This window comes from Danio aesculapii, chromosome 11, assembly GCF_903798145.1.
Source record: "Danio aesculapii chromosome 11, fDanAes4.1, whole genome shotgun sequence".
Taxonomy (NCBI): Eukaryota; Metazoa; Chordata; class Actinopteri; order Cypriniformes; family Danionidae; genus Danio; species Danio aesculapii.
The window spans coordinates 1,281,196-1,303,129 of record NC_079445.1 but is presented as its reverse complement, the minus strand read 5'-3'; the positions used below and the strand labels follow the sequence as shown (position 1 = coordinate 1,303,129).

General features: G+C 38.5%; 1 protein-coding gene across 2 annotated transcripts in view; it reads left to right on the top strand.

Moving 5' to 3' along the window:
• The window catches only part of iars1 (isoleucyl-tRNA synthetase 1), a 72,393-nt gene that overhangs the window by 21,414 nt on the left and 29,045 nt on the right, over nucleotides 1–21,934 (top strand). For both annotated transcript variants that reach the window (XM_056467808.1, XM_056467807.1), the window contains 8 exons: nucleotides 3,609–3,700; nucleotides 6,882–6,980; nucleotides 8,715–8,841; nucleotides 13,639–13,712; nucleotides 14,473–14,667; nucleotides 17,072–17,158; nucleotides 18,508–18,591; nucleotides 20,448–20,592. In XM_056467808.1, coding sequence (XP_056323783.1) covers nucleotides 3,609–3,700; nucleotides 6,882–6,980; nucleotides 8,715–8,841; nucleotides 13,639–13,712; nucleotides 14,473–14,667; nucleotides 17,072–17,158; nucleotides 18,508–18,591; nucleotides 20,448–20,592 — 903 coding nt within the window. The remainder of the gene's footprint in view (nucleotides 1–3,608; nucleotides 3,701–6,881; nucleotides 6,981–8,714; nucleotides 8,842–13,638; nucleotides 13,713–14,472; nucleotides 14,668–17,071; nucleotides 17,159–18,507; nucleotides 18,592–20,447; nucleotides 20,593–21,934) is intronic.

The window sequence follows — 21,934 nt, the reverse complement described above, 5'->3', positions numbered from 1 at the left end:
ATGGATATAAATGTATTATTAATGGATATAAATGTATTATTAATGGATATTAATGTATTATTAATGGATATTAATGTATTATTAATTGATAGAAATGTATTATTAATTGATAGAAATGTATTATTAATTGATAGAAATGTATTATTAATTGATAGAAATGTATTATTAATTGATATTAATGTATTATTAATGGATATTAATGTATTATTAATGGATATAAATGTATTATTAATGGATATTAATGTATTATTAATGGATAGAAATGTATTATTAATGGATATAAATGTATTATTAATTGATATTAATGTATTATTAATGGATAGAAATGTATTATTAATGGATATAAATGTATTATTAATTGATATTAATGTATTATTAATGGATATAAATGTATTATTAATGGATATAAATGTATTATTAATGGATATTAATGTATTATTAATGGATATAAATGTATTATTAATTGATAGAAATGTATTATTAATTGATAGAAATGTATTATTAATTGATAGAAATGTATTATTAATGGATATAAATGAATTATTAATGGATATAAATGTATTATTAATGGATATAAATGTATTATTAATGGATATAAATGTATTATTAATGGATATAAATGTATTATTAATGGATATAATTGTATTATTAATGGATATAAATGAATTATTAATAGATATAAATGTATTATTAATGGATATAAATGTATTATTAATGGATATTAATGTATTATTAATGGATATAAATGTATTATTAATGGATATAAATGTATTATTAATGGATATAAATGTATTATTAATGGATATAAATGTATTATTAATGGATATAAATGTATTATTAATGGATATTAATGTATTATTAATGGATATTAATGTATTATTAATGGATAGAAGTGTATTATTAATGGATAGAAATGTATTATTAATGGATAGAAATGTATTATTAATTGATATTAATGTATTATTAATGGATATAAATGTATTATTAATGGATATTAATGTATTATTAATGGATATTAATGTATTATTAATGGATATTAATGTATTATTAATGGATAGAAATGTATTATTAATGGATATTAATGTATTATTAATGGATATAAATGTATTATTAATGGATATTAATGTATTATTAATGGATAGAAATGTATTATTAATTGATATAAATGTATTATTAATGGATATAAATGTATTATTAATTGATATTAATGTATTATTAATGGATATAAATGTATTATTAATTGATATTAATGTATTATTAATGGATATAAATGTATTATTAATTGATATAAATGTTTTATTAATGGATATAAATGTATTATTAATTGATATAAATGTTTTATTAATGGATATAAATGTATTATTAATGGATATAAATGTATTATTAATTGATATTAATGTATTATTAATGGATATAAATGTATTATTAATTGATATTAATGTATTATTAATGGATATAAATGTATTATTAATGGATATAAATGTTTTATTAATGGATATAAATGTTTTATTAATTGATTAAAATTAATGCATTTATTGTTTTTATTAAATGAATAATTGATTAATTTGTTTATCTAACTTAATAAATCCAGAATAAACTTTTTAAAAAAGAGAAAATATGCACATTATTTTTAATAATCACATTTCATCATAATCATATTTATTATTGTGTACTTTATGGCAAGAACTGCTAAACAAATGTCATTGTTTCTTTATAATAACAATAAAGATTCTTGATATGCTCAGTGTAGTGTAGTGTGCGTGTGTGTGTGTGTGTGTGTGTGTGAGTGTGAGTGTGTGTGCGTGTTGATGATAAATGAGTGTGTGAGTTCGACAGTGGTGTAAAGTTTTCAGATGGCCTTCATGAGGCCGTGCGGGTTAAGAAAAGGTTCCTGAGATCGATTCTGCATAAAACAGGAGCCAATTGAGCTCCAAGGACAAACTGACTGAGCGAGCGGACGCTTTCCATTACAGAGAATTAGCATGAGTTCTGCAGAGAGACGGCAATGCGGAGAGAAGAAGAAGAGAAGAATAATAAGAAGAAGAATAAGACGAGAAGACAGAGGATAAGCAGCAGTGAAGTGTCTGTGTGTGTGTGTGTCACTTTGTGTCGCTGTGTGTGGTGTGTATGAGTGTAAGTGAAGCTAAAGATTGATCAGCTTTGAGCTCTTCATCAGTTAAAGCACAATAAGCAGCATTCATTTTTCATCTCCAAACACTGCTAGAACTGGGCTCTTTCTTTCTTTTTCTTTCTTCATTTCTTTTTTTCTTCCTTCCTTTCATCCTTCCTTCCATTTTCCTCCTTTTCTTCCTTCCTTCCTTCCTTCCTCGCTTCCTTCCTCCCCTCCTTCCTTACTTCTTTCATTTCCTTTCTTCCGTTCTTCCTTTCTTCTTTTCTTCCTTCCTTCCATTTTCCCTCTTTTATTTTTCTTCCTTCTTTTCCTCCTCCTTTTCTTCATTGCTCCCTTCCTTCATTTATTTTGTCCTTCTTTCCTCCCCTCCTTCCTTACCTTCTTCATTTCCTTTCCTTCCTTCCTTTCTTCCTTCCTTCCTTCCTTCCTTCCTTCCATTTTCCCTCTTTTCTATTTCTTCCTTCTTTACCTCCTCCTTTTTTCCTTTCTTCCTTCATTTATTTTTTCCTTTCTTCCCTTCCTTCCTTCCTTCATTTCCTTCCTGCCTTCCTTCCTTTCTTTCCTTTCCTTTCCTTCCTTTCTTCCTTCCATTTTCCCTCTTTTCTATTTCTTCCTTCTTTACCTCCTCCTTTTTTCCTTTCTTCCTTCATTTATTTTTTCCTTTCTTCCCTTCCTTCCTTCCTTCATTTCCTTCCTGCCTTCCTTCCTTTCTTTCTTTCCTTTCCTTTCCTTCCTTTCTTCCTTCCATTTTTCCTCTTTTCTTTTTCTTCCTTCTTTCTTTTCCTCCTCCTTTTCTTCCTTCCACCCTTCCTTCCTTCCTTCCTTGTCTTCCTTCCTTCCATTTTCCTCCTCTTTTACTTCCTTTCACCCTTCCTTCATTTATTTTTTCCTTCCTCCTCTTTTTTCTTTTTCTTTTTCTACTTCCTTAATCCTTCCCTTCCTTCATTTCCTTTCCTTCCTTGTCATCCTACCTTCCATTTTCCTCCTTTTTTATTTCCTTTCACCCTTCCTTCATTTATTTTTTCCTTCCTCCTTTCTTTTCTTCCTTTCTTTTCTTTTTCTACTTTCCTTCCTTCATCCTTTCCTTTCTTCCTTCCTTTCCTTCCTTCATCATTTCCTTCATCCTTTCCTTCCTTCCTTCCTTCCTTCCTCCTTTTCTTCCTTCCTTCCTTCCTTCCTCCTTTTCTTCCTTCCTTCATCCTTTCCTTCATCCTTTCCTTCCTTCCTTCCTTCCTCCTTTTCTTTCCTTCCTTTCTTCCTTCCTTCCTTCCTTCCTTCCTTCCTAAAAGTCTTTGGCACAGATCAGCCAGTGGATGTGCAGTCAGTGGTGTAGAGTCAGAGAGGAGCACACAGAGCACAGTCTGCAGTATAGTCTGAGCTCCTCCATCAGTGTCTGCATCAGGGCTCCAGTCCAGCTCTGCTTTAATTCTCCGCACGCTCTCTGACTTTCTGCTCTTCTGTCCTCTGTGTTTTTCAGGATGCAGACAAAAACATCATCAAGTGGCTGAAGGAGAACGGGCGTCTGGTGAGCTCCAGCTCCTTCAAGCACAGCTACCCGTTCTGCTGGAGGTGAGAGACGTCCTGCACACTCTGATGATGACTGTTCACTTCATTTGTGTTTAATCATTGGTAGAGGTGTGCAGGATTGTTGTATGTGACTGTGGTCCCAAAACATTTTGCAGGAAGCCCCTGTTTAAACATTTAAAATCCTCAATAGGGCTTATGCACAGCTAGTGTTTTCCCCTACCGATAAACTTCCGGTCAACACTTAATGTGACTATTTTCAATTCCATACGGTTCCTTTTACCGATTCGATGTTGTAATGTAATTAAAATATAATCAGTTAAATAGACTTAAGCATTCATTTAGAATGGGGAAGAAAAGGGATTTAAGTGACTTTGAACGTGGCATGGTTGTTGCTGCCAGACGGGCTGGTCTGAGTATTTCAGAAACTGCTGATCTACTGGGATTTTCACGCACAACCATCTCTAGGGTTTACAAAGAATGGTCCGACAAAGAGGAAATATCCAGTGAGCTGCAGTTCTGTGGGCGCAAACGCCTTGTTGATGCCAGAGGTCAGAGGAGAATGGCCAGACTGGTTCCAGCTGATAGAAAGGCAACAGTAACTCAAATAAGCACTCGTTACAACCGAGGTCTGCAGAAGAGCATCTCTGAACACACAACACGTCCAACCTTGAGGCGGATGGGCTACAGCAGCAGAAGACCACACCGGGTGCCGCTCCTGTCAGCTAAGAACAGGAAACTGAGGCTACAATTCACACAGGCTCACCAAAACTGGACAATAGAAGATTGGAGAAACGTTGCCTGGTCTGATGAGTCTCCATTTCTGCTGCCACATTTGGATGGTCGGGTCAGAGTTTGGCCTCAGCAACATGAAAGCATGGATCCATCCTGCCTTGTAGCAGCGGTTCAGGCTAGTGGTGGTGGTGTAATGGTGTGGGGGATATTTCCTTGGCACACTTTATACCCATAAGTACCAATTGAGCATGGTGTCAACACCACAGCCTACAGAGTATTGTTGCTGACCATGTCCATCCCTTTATGAGCACAGTGTCTCCATCTTCTGATGGCTACTTCCAGCAGGATAACACACCATGTCATAAAGCGCCAATCATCTCAGACTGGTTTCTTGAACATGACAATGAGTTCACTGTACTCAAATGGCCTCCACAGTCACCAGAGCTCAATCCAATTGAGCACCTTTGGGATGTGGTGGAACGGGAGATTGGCATCATGGATGTGCAGGCGACAAATCTGCAGCAACTGTGTGATGCTATCATGTCAATATGGAGCAAAATCTCTGAGGAATATTTCCAGTCTGAAGGCAAAAGGGGGTCCAACATGGTACTAGTAAGGTGTACCTAATACAGTGGCCGTTGAGTGTAGTTGTTCAAGTGTAAAAAGAGATAAAATAAAAGAGGAAAAATCAAGAGAAACAAAAAAAAATTTAGAATTTAGTTGAAAGTTTTTACTTTATTTTTATTTGTTTTTTTTCCCATTTTTATTTTATTATTTTTATTTTAGTTTAGTTTTTAGTCATTTCTTTTGCAATATTTCATAACTAGTTCATCATTTAAGATGCAACTTTCTTGAAGGGCCAGTGTTTAGTCTGTAGCATATCCTGAAGATTGCAGCGTTTGATTAGCATTCGGTGCTCATGATGAACCTGCTGCTTCAGCTCTTCATGTGTTCACAGAGGTCACAGGGGCGCCTCATTAACACGCGCACACACACACACACACACACACACACACACACACACACACACACACACACACACCTGCTGACGCCATCAATAAATCACTCTCAGGAGCACAGACAGAGGAGCGTTATGGGTATTGAAGTCGTTTGTCAGTGGGAACGCACTGCTGGTATTGACGGTCAATCTGCAGAGATTCAGAATGATAACATGAGGTCAAATATGATCTGCATCTGCAATCATACACTGCAGGATCTGTGAAGTCAAACTTTTCGAATAATCCAGTCAGACTGTGAGTCTTCAGTTAATGACTCACTGATTCATATGTGAGTGTTATGATGTTTTATGAAGTCTGCATTCATTCATATGTAATATGAGCAATATCACACGAGTAGCAGTGCGATATGGCTCTATATTGGCTTTGGCTTGAGTGCACAGGCCGAGTGCCTTAGTGTCTGTCACTGCTACAAGTGTGATATTGCATTTATACAACAGTCCGACAGCATAATCGTGTATATAGAAAAGAAAATCAAACACAGAGAGTCTCAAAAACCCTTTTGTACGACGAACTACTTTCTTCCAGACAGCAGAAACTACTAATACTTCACTAACATCCCTTTAGAGCTAGTATTTGACTGATTCTCTAGCGTAATATCTAAAGTGATGACAAAACAGGACATTTTTGCTCGCATTGTACGATTATAAGGCTGAACAGCATGAAATGCCATCAGTCTACAGAGATTTCCCAGTATTTCTCTGTTGCAATCAGGAGATCAAAATAATGAACCCTGAAAAAACCAAAGCAAACACTGGCAGATTACTATGGGATAAGTACAGCACTCGACTTAGAATGTCACTTACCTGTTTTATAAGGATTTGATCAGCAGTAGTGTGAAATATGAAAAGAAAACAGAGTTTTTCTCCCCTAAGGAATTATTGTGCAGTCTCTGTCGCCATCTTGAGGCGGAATGTCAACCGTCTTTGCTCTGCTCAGTATTTCAGGCTGATGGCCGCCAGTGTGCTGAATCTCTGAAATTATAAATATTTAAAATAGGATCTATCCTTATAAATAAACTGCATAGTCACAATCTAAACTACTACATTCTCCTCTAAAGAGCCTCAAAAGTACATTGTTGTCCAACAGCTGCAATATTTGTCAAACTGAAGTGAGTTTCTTGATCTGCTGTCACTCTATGTGGTGGAGTAATACAGAAGGGTGAGGAGTGCTGTCATTGCACGGCTATCAGCCAATCAGAATCGAGAACCATAAGTAAATAGCATTTTCGCTGTAGAAAGCTGCTGTGATTGAACGTAGCAATGAAGCCCCCATGTTTAAAACCTTTTTGTAATAATACAGACTCCCTGCAATTGCACTATGGACCACTAGGGGTCTGCAAACTGCGCACACTACAGGTTTGCATCAAATCTGAAATTTTCTCATCTGCCACAGGTAGTCTTGCCATGTGATGCTAGCGTAGAGTAATTCATTGTTCCAGATGTTTAAATATTGAACAACCCGTTGGTTTGTAGGTCGGACACGCCGCTGATCTACAAAGCAGTGCCCAGCTGGTTTATAAGGGTGGAACACATGGTGGAGAAACTTCTGGACAACAACAGCAAGTGCTACTGGTACAGTGAATGTGTGTGTGCTGCATGTTGATCAGATAATGCATCTCTAATGCATGACTGAAAAACGGCATTATCAGAGTTGGTTGGTCTTTTCACATGCATTTTAATAGGATATTCAGACTCTTGATGAAGTGTGATATGGTGATTTATGTGAACTGCATTGCAAGAGCTCGTCGTTTAAAGTCAGTTTAGTTGGTTCTTAAGTTCCTCTTCCAGCATGTGATTGCATTTCTGAAAGCCTATTGTATTTGTTATGATTAGCTCAGGATTTACATTGGTGTTCCTCATCTGTCTATAATTTTCCACCATTTGGCTTTTTAAAATAATTTTTCATATTCATTCATTGATCCTAGTCACTTCTTCAGAACTGTCGTCCACAGTCCGTTAAGCATTAATGTTGACTAATTAGCCTGTTTCACCTGAATGCAAACTTCAATTTGCAAGACGTTTGGTGCACTTTTTAATGAGCATATTTTGAGCATATACACCATTTTTAATCCAATTCTGCCTATATTAGACACTTTAACTGATAAATAATAAATGAATGAGTTTTTGATTTGAGTATTTGATCTTCGGTTCTTCTCACACGCGCTGTAAAACTTGCCACTATAATTTAAAGTTGTGTCATATTATAAAAATAATGTTAATGATGCACTGATTCAAATGATCCAGTCAGGGTGTGAGTCTTCAGTAAATGATTCACTGATTCATATGATCCAGTCAGAGCGAGTCATTCAGGTAATGGTTCTGTCAGAGTGTGAGTATTCAGTAAATGACTCACTGATTCAAATGATCCAGTCAGAGTGTGAGTCTTCATTAAATGACTCCGTGATTCATATGATCCAGTCAGAGCGAGTCATTCAGGTAATGGTTCTGTCAGAGTGTGAGTATTCAGTAAATGACTCCGTGATTCATATGATCCAGTCAGAGCGAGTCATTCAGGTAATGGTTCAGTCTTCAGTAAATGACTCACTGATTGAAATGATCCAGCCTAAGTGCGAGTCTTCAGTTAATGACTTACCGCTTATCTTAAATCATGTTATATGTTAAATTCAGTCGATTATCGGTCATATCTGGCTTTGATATCTCTGTATCTGCATGTTAACAGTCTTCATGCATTTCTTCCATTGGTTGGGATGCTCTCCAGCTCATCACGCTGCCCTTAAATTCTACATTTAGTTCAGAGATGAGAGCACATAAGGGAAGAGAGAAATCATTAAATTGATATATTGGGTGTCGAGATGGAACTTAAATAGAAATGCCTCTTCCTGATGAGAATTGATGAAGTCCCTGATGTTCTACTGCGTCTGGAGGAGGCCCACGAGCACAGCTAACCTTCCTGCACTCAAGGATGCATTATTTAAATTATTAATTCAGTTTTTCTTTAATAATAATAATACTAATAATAATATTAATAATAAATTATTCAATCATTCATTTTCCTTCAGCTTAGTCCCTTTATTTATCAGGGGTCACCCATACACACTCATTCACACACACTCATACACTACAGCCAATTTAGTTGATCAATTCCCCTATAGCGCATGTGTTTGGACTGTAGGGGAAACCGGATCACCCAGAGGAAACCCATGCAAACTCCATACAGAAACGCCGGGACACGTACCAGTCATCTTCTTGCTGTGAGGCGACGGTGCTAACCACTGAGCCACCGTGCCGCCCCTCCAGACAATAAATAAAGTAATAAAATAATAAATCTTTGACTCATTTCCACAGGGTGCCAGAGTTTGTGAAGGAGAAGCGTTTCGGGAACTGGCTGAGGGACGCCAGGGACTGGGCGGTGTCTCGCAACCGCTACTGGGGCACACCCATCCCTCTATGGGTCAGCGACGACTTCGAGGAGGTCAGTGGAGTATCCAGGGATTAATGATCTATGCTTTTTACAAGGGCATGGTTTCAGCTACAGTCATTCTTCCATGGCGGGGCGCAACACCAAAATTCATCCCGTCACGGCTACATTACAGCTTCTCATTCAAAACGTTTGATTTTTTTAATAGCGGGTGATAATCGCATCAAAACGTATTAAAGGGTAAGTGAATTATAACCGCGTGAACTTTTCTGTAACCGACCGTAGTAGTGCTGTGCGTCATTTGTTTAACCCTTTAAGGTTACGTGCTGACTGACAGGTGCGTGATGCGTGAGGCCAGCAAACACGACGTATAGCTGTTTCACTTTACTTCAGGACGCATTATTGCCGCTCTGTAGGTCTATTGGAGACATTCATAAGTATTCCTAGCAAATCTAATAAATGTTGGAGACATACTCACTACATAAACGCACCAAATCACACTTCAGCAGCGTTTATTTTAGAGCGCACTAGAAGATCTGCGCTCAGTGTTGCCAGATGATGCTGACTGATTCCAGCCCAAAAGCTGTCGAGATCACAAGCGTTTATACACTGTTCTAAGCATATGTATTCGAAGAATGGGGGCTACGGCATTTCTTTGGGAGGTCAAATCAGGTTTATGAGGGCAGACCGGGCCTGGCGGGCACGTCGTTGCAAAACCGCCCAAATTTTCACTACCCGCCTATGTCACTTTATACCCGCAAAAATAAATTCAAAACCGCCCAACCTGGCAACACTGTCTGCGCTTGAGCAGCATGTATTTGAGGGCGCAAGAAGCTTTGTGCACGAGCAGAGGAAATCGGCGGGCAAGCAAAGAGATTCGCATGCTGTAGGCTGTTACATGACTGCGATCTCGACTCGTAATATTGCGCTCAAGACATTTGTCATTGAAATAACGTCACAGGTACAGGTTAGTAGATCTGTGTGAAAAAGGCCTGCCGCCACAGCTGGAAAATATCCTAGAGGAAACACTGAAGGGTTACACAACGTATTGGAAAGTGATCGTTATTGTGATAAATGTAAATCTAATATCCATCTAGTCAACTATTTAAGCATATCTGCTGTCACTTGTAGCTTGTGCAATTAAATGAAACCATTCAGTACAGTGGTCCTTCGTTTATCGTGGGAGTTACATTCTTATAAGTAACCCAAATTAGGTGAAATTCGCGAAGTAGTCCGCTTTATTTTTTACAATCATTATAGACGTTTTAAGGCAGTAAAACACCTCACTACACACTTTATACACTTCTCTCAGACGTACATTAACATTTTCACACTTTTCTAAACACTCGTAAGTTCAAACCTTCAAAACTTGCTGTCAGAAGCAAATTTTCATCGCTGTCAGTCAAAGCTTTTGTGCGGAAATTGTTGGCATCCAGTGTAAAGTTGTTTTTCCTGCAGTCACTGATCCACAAAACTCCATCCTTTTTTTTTATATATATATATATATATAATTATTTGTTTCAGGGTTTTCACCTTTAATAGATAGGACAGTAGAGATTGTTGACAGGAAAGCAAGGGGAGCAGAGAGAGGGGTAGAATCGGCACAGGACCACAAGACGGGAATCGAACTTGGGTCGCTGTGAGCACCAGAGTTCATGTGTCGGCACACTAACCACTACGCCACTGGCGCCGACCAAAACTCCATCTTTAAGGGGGTTGCACACCTGATGCGCCGTGCACATGACAGTTGAAGCAGGTTAACACACATCTTACGTGCACATTCGCATGTTATTTAAAATGAAATGTTTCCGATGGCGCTCTGTGGCGCGGCAGAAATATGAACAGTGTCCTGAGTTGTAGCTGGGCACCGCAGACAGCGCCGACTTGCAGCGCTGGTGTGCATACCTTGATAACCTGTGTTTACAGTTTTAAAATGCATGGCGCGGTGCACCCGGTGTGAAACCCCCTTTATGATGGTCTTGCTGCGGAGAGTTGCAACCCTTTTTGCATCCTTGTTGGAACTCACACTGCTAGTGATCAAAGATTTATGTTAATTTGCCAAGCTGAACGCGCTCTGTAACCTACAGGACGCACAGAGGAGATTGATTGACAATGGTCTATAGCCAATCAGGACGCAGAACACAACGCGCTGTAAAAAATAAGAATAAAAATAAGCATGTCAAATTGAACAAAGATCAACTGTGAAACTGTGAGGCCATAAAAGGAACCGCGTTACAATGAGCGCTGTATATAAAACATTTTTTCTGTCATCGCCTATTTATTTGTTCTGACATCATCTACATGCCCTCTTCATAATAGATAAAGCAATAAATAAATTTACAGTAATGATTAAAGTGCAAAAATCACTTTTATAAGGGGTTTAAACACAGTTTAAGTATGGCAGCAGTGTGTGAATATCTCCAGCCTCTAATAGTGAACATGATTTAATTGTATTGTTTATAATCAGACTTGATCAAAACACCCTGCAGAAACACTTTGATTGACATTCTCTCTTTGTACGTGTCATCAGAGGGGGAAAGCCCCGCCCACTAGTGCACATCTCTCCATCTCATTAGCATAAACAGCAGCCCTGAGTGAGAAGCAGCCGTCTGTCCATCAGCCATTAGAGTGTTTGAGCTGCTGAAGATAATGTCAGCATAGACTAAGAGGATTATAGATGTGGAGTTTTAGATGAACAGCGACAGGAGCGACATAGACTGGCAGAAGCATGAAGCACACACTGACCAACGATAACATGCGGACCTGATGAGCACTGAGAACGTTTCAGTCTGCCACTATGGTGACACATAGGCATTTATAGCCCCGCCCTCTTCTGAAAAAGAACACAATCTCATTTGAATTTAAAGCGACAGTCACCAAAACACCTTAATTAGGATCAAAGCCTAAAAGGGTCAGTTTCAGAGAGTTAGAGAACATTATCTGTGTGCTATTCTCAGCTAAAACTACACACACACTCTCTTATTTTACATCTTGTACACAGGGGCGGAATAGCTCCTCTTTAAATTGTGCTAATAGTCTTCAAGTGCTCTTATTAGTGTGTGTCTCTTAAAAGCTGAACTTGTGTAAAGTCAGAATGAGGTTGTTGGCGTCTTTGCCTGCCGAAAGGAAAGAAGGACAGCGACCTGCTTCCTGAAAATAGCATAATGTGTGTTTCCCAGAGCGCCGTGTCCCCGAGCGCGCACACACACACACACACACACTGCTCTCCTGCATACTATCTGGGCCACTGTACCTGAGAACGGGGACAGCGTCCGGTAGGGCTGCACCATATTGGAAACATCTAACATCGCGATATTTTCTTATTTTGTGACATACAGCAGGGAAAATAAGTATTGTCATGTGTTTTCCTGGGAGGAATATTTCTAAAGCAGCTGTTGACATGGAATTGAAGCAGATTTTGGTAAAAACCCAAACAATACAAAGCTAAACAAAACAAAATCAATCTGAAAAGTGAGTTGTGTGTAATAACGATGAATTACAGAAGGGGAGACTCCTAAAGTACTGAAATGTATTTAATACTATATATAAAAGGCTTTTTAAATGATTCCAGCTTAAAGACGCCTCTCAGATGGAGAATGAAGCCTCATGCATTGCTCAAGTGTGAGTTTCTTCAACCGAGTGTCAAAACCTTGATGATTCTGTGGGTCTCGTCTATCAAATCTGAGCTTTATTCTGTATTTTCTATTGGATTCGGCTCAGGTGATTGGTTGGGCCATTCTACAGCTTGATTTTCTTTCTCTGAAAGCATCTGAGAGTCTCCTCGGCTGTGTTTTGGATCATTGTCTTGCTGAAATGTCCACCCTGGTTTCATCTTCATCCTCCTGCTCATGTAGATGTTGGACTGAAGCAGCTGATATTCATTTACACTGAGGAAGATCAGAGGGTTGAAGAACTACTGAGAGATTACAGCTGCTGTCTGGGCGTTCACTGCAGAATTACACCTTCCTTCCTTCATCTGTTCAATACTTTTTCCCTGCGTGATTTCATTTTATTACACATAACCTCATTTGTAAACTAATTAGATTTGTTTTCTTTGCATATATTGATTTCTTTGGTTGTTACCAACATCTGGTAAAAATTAAGTCAACAGCATCTTTAGAAATATGTTTATTTTTGTAAAATTCAAAACTTAATTTTCCCACTGTACATTGCGATATGATTACAACTTTACCAGATGACTTGAATATCTCTATTTGGAAATAATTAATACATTTAGATAGATTGGGAGTATTTTGGAGCGCAGTGCATCTGCATGAAATATAATAAACATATAAATAAATAATATTCATATAAACGTATATATAAATGCACAATGATATGAATAAATCAATAGTGTTGTATGGTTTTATAGTCGTAGTAGTGAATTGAATCATTATTAAAGTTGCAAATGGTACCATTTCTTATGTCAGATCGCTTTTGAGCTCATTATACAGTCACAGTCCTTAAAAAACACCGGACTCAACCAGACTCAACACTGGATATCCTGACGGTTGTGAATGATCACGTAAAGCTGCTTTGAAACAGTAATGATTGTAAAAAGCGCTATACAAATAAACTTGAGTTGAATTGAATCACATTGCGATAACGATGCGGAAACCAGATATTGTGCCGTCCTAGAGTGTGGTGTTCTGACGATCTGTGCTAACTCAGAATATGCTCCTGCTAGCTCAATCCGTCACGTTTCGGCTAATAAAAGCAGGACTAGTGTGTCTTGTTAGCTCCAAATGTGTCTCAGAATGAGCTTCCACCTTATGTAAGAATGTAAAAATTGTTTCTGTTTTGCTGTAAATGTGTTGTGTCTTGAGAAGTGTGTGTTCTTCGTGCGTTCAGGTGGTGTGTGTGGGGTCCATGGCGGAGCTGGAGGAGCTGACAGGAACTAAAGTCACTGATCTCCACAGAGAGCGGTGAACGAACACACACACACACACACACACACACACACACACACACACAATCATGCACAAACAAATACACTCACACATTCATACACACACACACACACACACTTGTACACAGACTTATACACACACACATACACAAACTCGTAAACACACAGGCATGCTCACACAATGACACACACTCAAACAGACACACATGCACAAACAAACACACACTCTCAAACAGACACACACATACACAAACTCATGCACACACACTCAAACAAACACACTAACAAACATTCTCACACACACACACACACACACACAATCATGTACAAACAAATACACTCACACATTCATACACACACACACACATGCACAAACTCCTATACACACATACACAAACTCGTAAACACACAGGCATGCTCACACAATGACACACATACACACACACACTCAAACAGACACACTTACACAAACTCATGCACACATGTACACTCATACTGACGCACACACACTCAAACAAACACACTAACAAACATTTACACACACACACGGACACTCAAAGACACACACATACACACTCACGCACACATGTACACTCATACTGACACACACTCACTCAAACAAACACACTAACAAACATTCACACACACACACACACACGCACACACACACACACACACACACACACACACACCTAACCCTTCTCACCTGTGGATGGTTATGTTTGTGTGTGTGTGTATGTTTGTGTGTTTGTGCGTGTATATTTGTGTGTGTGCAGCATTGACGGCCTCACCATCCCCTCTCGCTGTGGGAAAGGGCAGCTCCGGCGGGTCTCTGAGGTGTTCGACTGCTGGTTCGAGAGCGGCAGTATGCCCTACGCTCAGGTGCACTACCCGTTTGAGAACAGGCGAGAGTTCGAGGACGCTTTCCCTGCAGACTTCATCGCTGAGGGCATCGACCAGACCAGAGGATGGTGAGAAACAGTATAACAACAATAATAATATTAGTAATATAAGACTTTAAATAGAAGTGTGTATTTGCTCAATGTGTGTATTGTAGCTTTCTATAATGCTGCAATATTGTGCTCGATAATTAGCGTACAAAATGCAAATGCTAAACTGTTCTCCTGATCATTTTAATATTAAAGAATAGTAAAACTGTGTGTCTATGCCATAGACTGTAAAATATATAGTAGTATTATAGTATATAGTAGTATAAAATATAAAGTAGAAGTAGTATTCGTGACGTCACCCATAGGTTTCTGAAGAGCGCAAATGAAGCTACAAGTAGGCGCGGCCAACCGTCGCCATTTTGTTCGCGCGTCATCGCACCCACGGCGGGATACCAAACAAGGGCAAAGAGGCGGAGAGTGAGCGGAGCTACAGACACCTGCCGGCACTTTGCTTAGACCTGACAGACAGACTTTACTTTGGGAGAAACGCTTGATACTTTATTACCTGCGACTCGTTTGTGTTCTGACCACATGTGCTCGGCTGTACACTATATCAATAAAGTGTTTAGACTTTTAAAAACACTGTAGTAATACATTGAGCCACTAAACATTGCTCTTATGATGTTTTTCTACAGGAGGAAAATGCGAATTACTTCCAAACACTTCAGATATAGTGTGTGTTAGTAAATGCAGGACTATTGATGAACTCCAGCATAACACTGTATGATAACGCTTCAGATGACTGATCTAGAGCCTACAGCTAATCAATCTGTCACATTCTGGAGTGCTTTACTGGTCTAAAGAAAAATATTAATGATAAATGATCTTAAATAAACTAATACATTTATAGAGATGGTATACAAGTATATAACTTTACTCACATGGGAAACGGAGGCCACATGAATGGTTTGTGAGCACAATTAAGTGCACACAGCATCCCATATCATCTGATAATTGTAAGAAATGAGTCCAAAAGGCAGCTGACTGTGTAAAGCCACATAAAACAACACAAAAATATGATGAATATGCCGAGATCAGTGGCTAATCTGCCGGATTCAGCTGAGGTGAAGTGACGGCGACCAGCAAGACCTAGCTGTCACTCAAGTGGCCACGCCCTTAATTATGCAAACTTAATATAACCTAATATAAAGGAAATGGATGAGTTATAAAAAAATTCACCCCCTCACAGTTGTCATGGAGGGTAATAATAGCTATATGAACCAAAATGGTTCTTTGTACCAGGTTGTAAACACCTTTATTTTTGCTGTAAAGTCGGCCATTCTAACAGTGGGCTCAATTGCAATTTGCTCTATTATGGAGCCAGGACTAGCGGAATTTTGATGAATTGCAGTTTCAGTTACTTCAGTATTGGCTTCCCGAGGGAGAGCGGGAGGTTGCCGCTTGGTCTGTGCGCTGTCTAAATAAAAGTTCTGCTTCCAGCCAAAGATAATGTTTTATAGCACTGCTATTAAACATTCAAAGGGGTTTATTAATTCTGATTTCAACTGTATTATTAAAATGAAGTCCGGTTTTGAGACATTTTATTTAATTTCCCACTGAAATCTTATTAAAAAAATAAAAATAAACGCCATTAAAGATTTTCTTAGTTTTCTATTAGAATAATGAAAGCAAGTAAAAAAAGATATTGTAGATAAATGACTTCGTGAACAGCTGAATAATGCATGCGTTTACTGTCAAACATAAGGCTTTTATCTGTAAACAGTTGTTGATTATAAGCTCCAGACGGCAGTATCTTCCACACACACTTCATTTATTATTCCCACACATTCTGATAGAGCAAACATCTCTGCTATTAAGTCAATCATTTATTGTGTTTATTGAAAATAAAGCACATAAGGCTGCAGCGTCTTACAAATCGTGTGCTAAATATGTATACAGAATAAATGCAGAAATGGTAACAGAAAAAATAATGCAGGTTTGAGGTTGAAAATAAATGTTATTTATAGGGAGTACAGTTTTTGGTGTTGTGAATCTTGTTCAGTGTAAAGGATTTGTTGTGTGGGGAGTTTTAATGCATTTTTATAATGTTTAATTTCGAGCTGCTTCAAATCTATTTTACATCTTAAAGTTTTCTGCCACTGCTGTGTTAATCATTAGTCTATTGCTTTCCAGAGTGTTTGAGAGTTGTTGATCTTTTGCAGAAGGATATTGTTTATACTGAAGTTGAGTACTATTTGCAGAGCTGTGATAAATATTAAAAGTATATTTTTTAATGTTAACGTAAAATAATCATTGATAAATTTAGGGAATTAAGTAAAGAGAGAATAGCCATGCACTTTGTAAATTTCAGATTTAATCCATTTCTCATTTATCGCCACAGCTCTAACTAGTTGAATGTTTTCAGTTGTGTAATAGATTTAAGGATGTACATTTGTCTCTTAACTCTTGTGTTGTTTTACTGCAGGTTCTACACGCTACTCGTGCTCTCAACGGCTCTGTTTGGTAAACCGCCATTCAAGAACGTGATCGTCAATGGTCTGGTTCTGGCCAGGTAAATCATTGATTTCTGCCTATGATCCGATCAGGTTTTTTCAGGTAACAGAGTTGACAGTAACAGACTGACAGTGACAGGGTTGACGGTAACAGGGTTAATGGTAACAGAGTTGAATGTAACAGAGTAACTGAGATGACGGCAACAGAATAACAGAGTTGACAGTAACTGAGATGACTGTAACAGAATAACAGAGTTGACAGTAACAGAGCAACTGAGATGACGGTAACAGAGTTGAAGGAAACAGAATAACAGAATTGGCAGTAACAGAGTTGATAGTAACAGAGTTGAAGGTAACAGTAACTGAGATGACGGTAACAGAACAAACAGAATTGACGGTAACAGAGTTGACAGTAGCAGAGTGAACTGTAACAGAGTAACTGAGATGACGGTAACAGAATTGACGGTAACAGAGTTGAAGGAAACAGAGTAACAGAGTTGATGGTAGCAGAGTAACTGAGATTACGGTAACAGAATAACAGAGTTGACGGTAGCAGAGTAACTGAGATGACGGTAACAGAATTGACGGTAACAGAATAACAAAGTTGGCGGTAGAGTAACTGAGATGACGGTAACAGAATTGATGGTAACAGAGTTGAAGGTAACAGAATAACAGAGTTGACGGTAACAGAGCAACTAAGATGACTGTCACAGAATTGAAGGTAACAGAGTAACTGAGATATGACGGTAACAGAGTGGAAAGGTAACAGAATAACAGAGTTGACAGTAACAGAGTTGACAAATAGCGGAGTTGACGGTAACAGAGCAACTGAGATGACTGTCACAGAGTTGACGGTAATAGAATAACAGAATTGACAGTAGCAGAGTTGATGGAAATAGAGTTGAAGGTAACCGTAACTGAGATGACGGTAACAGAATAACAGAGTTGACGGTAACAGAGTTGAAGGAAACAGAATAATAGAATTGACAGTAGCAGAGTTGATTGTAACAGAGTTGAAGGTAACAGTAGCTGAGATGACGGTAACAGAACAAACAGAATTAACGGTAACAAAGTTGACAGTAGCAGAGTTGACGGTAACAGAGTAACTGAGATGACAGTAACAGAATTGACGGTAACAGAGTTGAAGGTAACAGTAACTGAGATGACTGTAACAGAGTTGGCGGTAACAGTAACTGAGATGACAGTAACAGAATTGACGGTAACAGAATTGACGGTAACAGTAACTGAGATGACTGTAACAGAGTTGGCAGTAACAGCATTGACTGTAACATAGCAACAAAGTTGATAGTAACAGGGTTTACTAACAAGGTAAAAGTGTACAAACTCTGTGACATATCTACTGATCACTCATAATCGCTGATGTGTGTGTGTGCGCGCTTGTGCGCAGTGATGGGCAGAAAATGAGCAAGCGGAAGAAGAATTACCCCGACCCCGGACTCATTGTGCAGAACTACGGTGCAGACGCACTTCGGTGAGAAAACGCACCACAACACACACACACACACAGCTTTGCTGACACAGAATCTGCTGTATGAACCAGTGCATGTTCTGCATGGCCTGAAGCACAGTGCAGACACGGCCATATGGCTGATGAATAAGAAATACAGAAATATATCTGTCCATATGGAGCAGCGCTATAAACTCTGTCACATATATTTCATGATGATCCAGGCAGTGAAGGCTCCTACTGCAATCATTGCTGCTTTTACTACTGTTATTATTATTCTGCTGGGAATTTCTATGGCAGCCCATTGAACCATAAGGCAGGAAGTTTAGGAGGAGAATTTAACACACCAACACGAGTCTGACCTTCAACCATGTCAAATTTGAAGTCTCTTATTCAAAGGTTCAAAGATGTTCTTGCTAGTAACACTTGTAGGGCTAGAAACTAAATATTTTCTTCTTCTGACGTCTGAGATTGTGCACAATATGTTATTTTTCCATCACTTTTCCAAACTGTTCCTTCAGGCATAGTCTCCATTGGTGTGGGCCTGTAGTTTGCCATTGGGAATTAGATGTTTTGAACCAATCCTCTTGCGTTATACAACAATTTAATTCTTTCTCCCATTTAACTCTAACATATGAGGTAGAGTCTGATCTATAGTTATGAAAGCAATGACTGAATTGGGTTGACTACTTTCCAAACTGTTCCTGTTCCTATGCTGTTTTTCAGCGTTTTACGAAAATGTAACCTGATCGTCTTCAGAATATGGGAAAATAAAATGGCATGACCAAAGGAATTGAGTCAGAGTTTATTAAAGTATGATGCGTGGGTATATCTCTGCTACACTTTAGCATATTCACACAAGCGATGGGTCGTTGTTTTTGAGTCTCTTCTGTTGAATGCAAGGGAGGTGCTTTTGTTTGTTTGTTTGTTTTCTGTCGAATGCTGTGTTCACACCAGTCGCAAATAAATTGCGGTATTCGTGTAAATAGACGTGTGAACATTTTGAGTTTACTTGCTTCATTCGCGCGTCAAATCAGAGCTTCTATCTGCCTGGTGACTCTAGTTTCGTTGCTAAATGACTAACATGAATTTATCGAGAGAGTAGCTGTGCTTTACGTGCTTCTGACTGAGGACAGCAGCTCATCAAATTGGGATGTGCTGTGTTGGCAAGAGGATTTCCCCTCGGGACACCAACAACAGGTGCTACGTTACAATCACACCCCTACAAGAGCAAGCTCCTGATTGGTTAATGCGGTGCGAATTTCTGCTCAAGTTCAGATTTTCCAACTGGAGTGTCAAACGTGCATAGCAGTGAGCTAGTGCCATCATCATGTCATTCGTGCAAATCGGACTTAACATGTATTACTTACTGTTGAGGTTTTTTAATTCTTCACTTTCGCCAATAGGTGAAGTTTTTTTCCTCGCCGCTGTCGCCACTGGCTTGCATGGTTCAGGATCTGTAGAGCTGCGCATCGATGGATTTGCTGTTCAGTGTTTGGACACTCAGTAGTGATTATTAAACCACACTGAACTGAGCTAAACTGAACTGAACTTAAACTCTGAAAACTGAACTACAGTGGTTCAATTTACCATGATCTTTTATGTGTAGATGCTTTGACACAATCTACATTGTAAAAGCGCTCTACAAATAAAGGTGAATTGATTTAACATGTAAATTACTCACACTTGACACTTCATCTGTATCTGGTATGAACGCACCATAACAGCACATCTGACTGTATTTATTGTGTATGCATGTCATACCAGGACTTTTCTGGATGAACACATGATCCGCTACACCCCTAATTAAAATGTGTGTTACAGTAGAGATGCTCTTGGGTCTCCTTCAGGTCTGTTATCTTGTCTGTGTGTCTCGTCAGGCTGTATCTGATCAACTCTCCTGTGGTTCGAGCTGAAAACCTGCGCTTCAAAGAGGAAGGAGTTCGAGATGTGCTGAAAGACGTCTTCCTGCCCTGGTACAACGCATACCGGTTCCTGGTGCAGAACGTCCAGAGACTGCAGAAGGTGAGCACAGATCAGCAGGAGGAGGAGTTCAGGATCCCAACATCACTGGATTCAGTGCTAAATTAAGCATTGGATTTGTGCATTAGTAACAATAAATAATAAATATAAAAAAACAACATTTATTTGCAGCAGATTTTATGCATATTTGGGGCAGTCGGGACAGGATTATGGGGTGTGTATGTTCAGTGGGGGTAATAAGTATTCAGCACCATTTTTCTCTGAAAACATATTTCTAAAGGTGCTGTTGACTTGAAATTTTCCCCGTATGTTGGTAACAATCGAAGAAATCCAAAAATGCAAAGAAAACTAATCTAATTAGTTTACAAATTAATTTATGCATAATAAAATTAAATGACACATGGAAAAAGTACTGAACACATGAAGAAAGGGAGGTGTAATTCTGCAGTGAACGCCCAGACAGCAGCTGAAATCTCTCAGTAGTTCTTCAGCAACCCTCTGCCCTTCCTCAGTGTAAATGAATATCAGCTGCTTCAGTCCATCATCTACATGAGCAGGAGGATGAAGATGAAACCAGGGTGGACATTTCAGCAAGACAATGATCCAAAACACAGCCAAGGAGACTCTCAGATGATTTCAGAGAAAGGAAATCAAGCTGTAGAATGGTCCAACCAATCACCTGATCTGAATCCAATAGAAAACACAAAATAAAGCTCAGATTTGATAGACGACACCTACAGAACCATCAAGGTTTTGACACTCTGTTGAAGTCTGTGAGAAACTCACACCTGAGCAATGCATGTGACTTCATTCTCCATATGAGAGGCGTCTTTAAGCTGGAATCATTTAAAAAGCCTTTTGTAGAAAGTATTAAATAAGTTTCAGTAGTTCAGCTCTTTCTCCTTCTGTCATTCCATTATTATTACACATAATAATATTTTTTTTGTTTTGTTTTATTTATGTTTCTATTGTTTGGGTTTTACCAAAATCTGATGCAATTCCATGTCAACTCACTTAGTTTTGGCATATTATTTCTTAAAACAATACATTATTTTTGGCTTGTCTTGAAAATGCTTCTTGATTTAAGAATTTTTCAGATATTTGGACAAGCAACAAGCTGCTTTCATTAATGCGTCCCATCACACACATTTTTATCTGATCATCTTCTGGGAAAACTGAACCACATCATGCGTACTGATGAAGTGCATGCGTAGACTTTATTCACTAAATGGGTTCACAGTAGTTTATTCCTATAAGATAAAAAAAAATTATCCTTCTCAGTTGTGCACAAGTTATTTTATGTGCCGTTTTAAAATTTCTGCACATCATGGAGTTTCCATTAAGCATTTCTCATGTGTCATTTACATAAATCTGCAGAATGGAA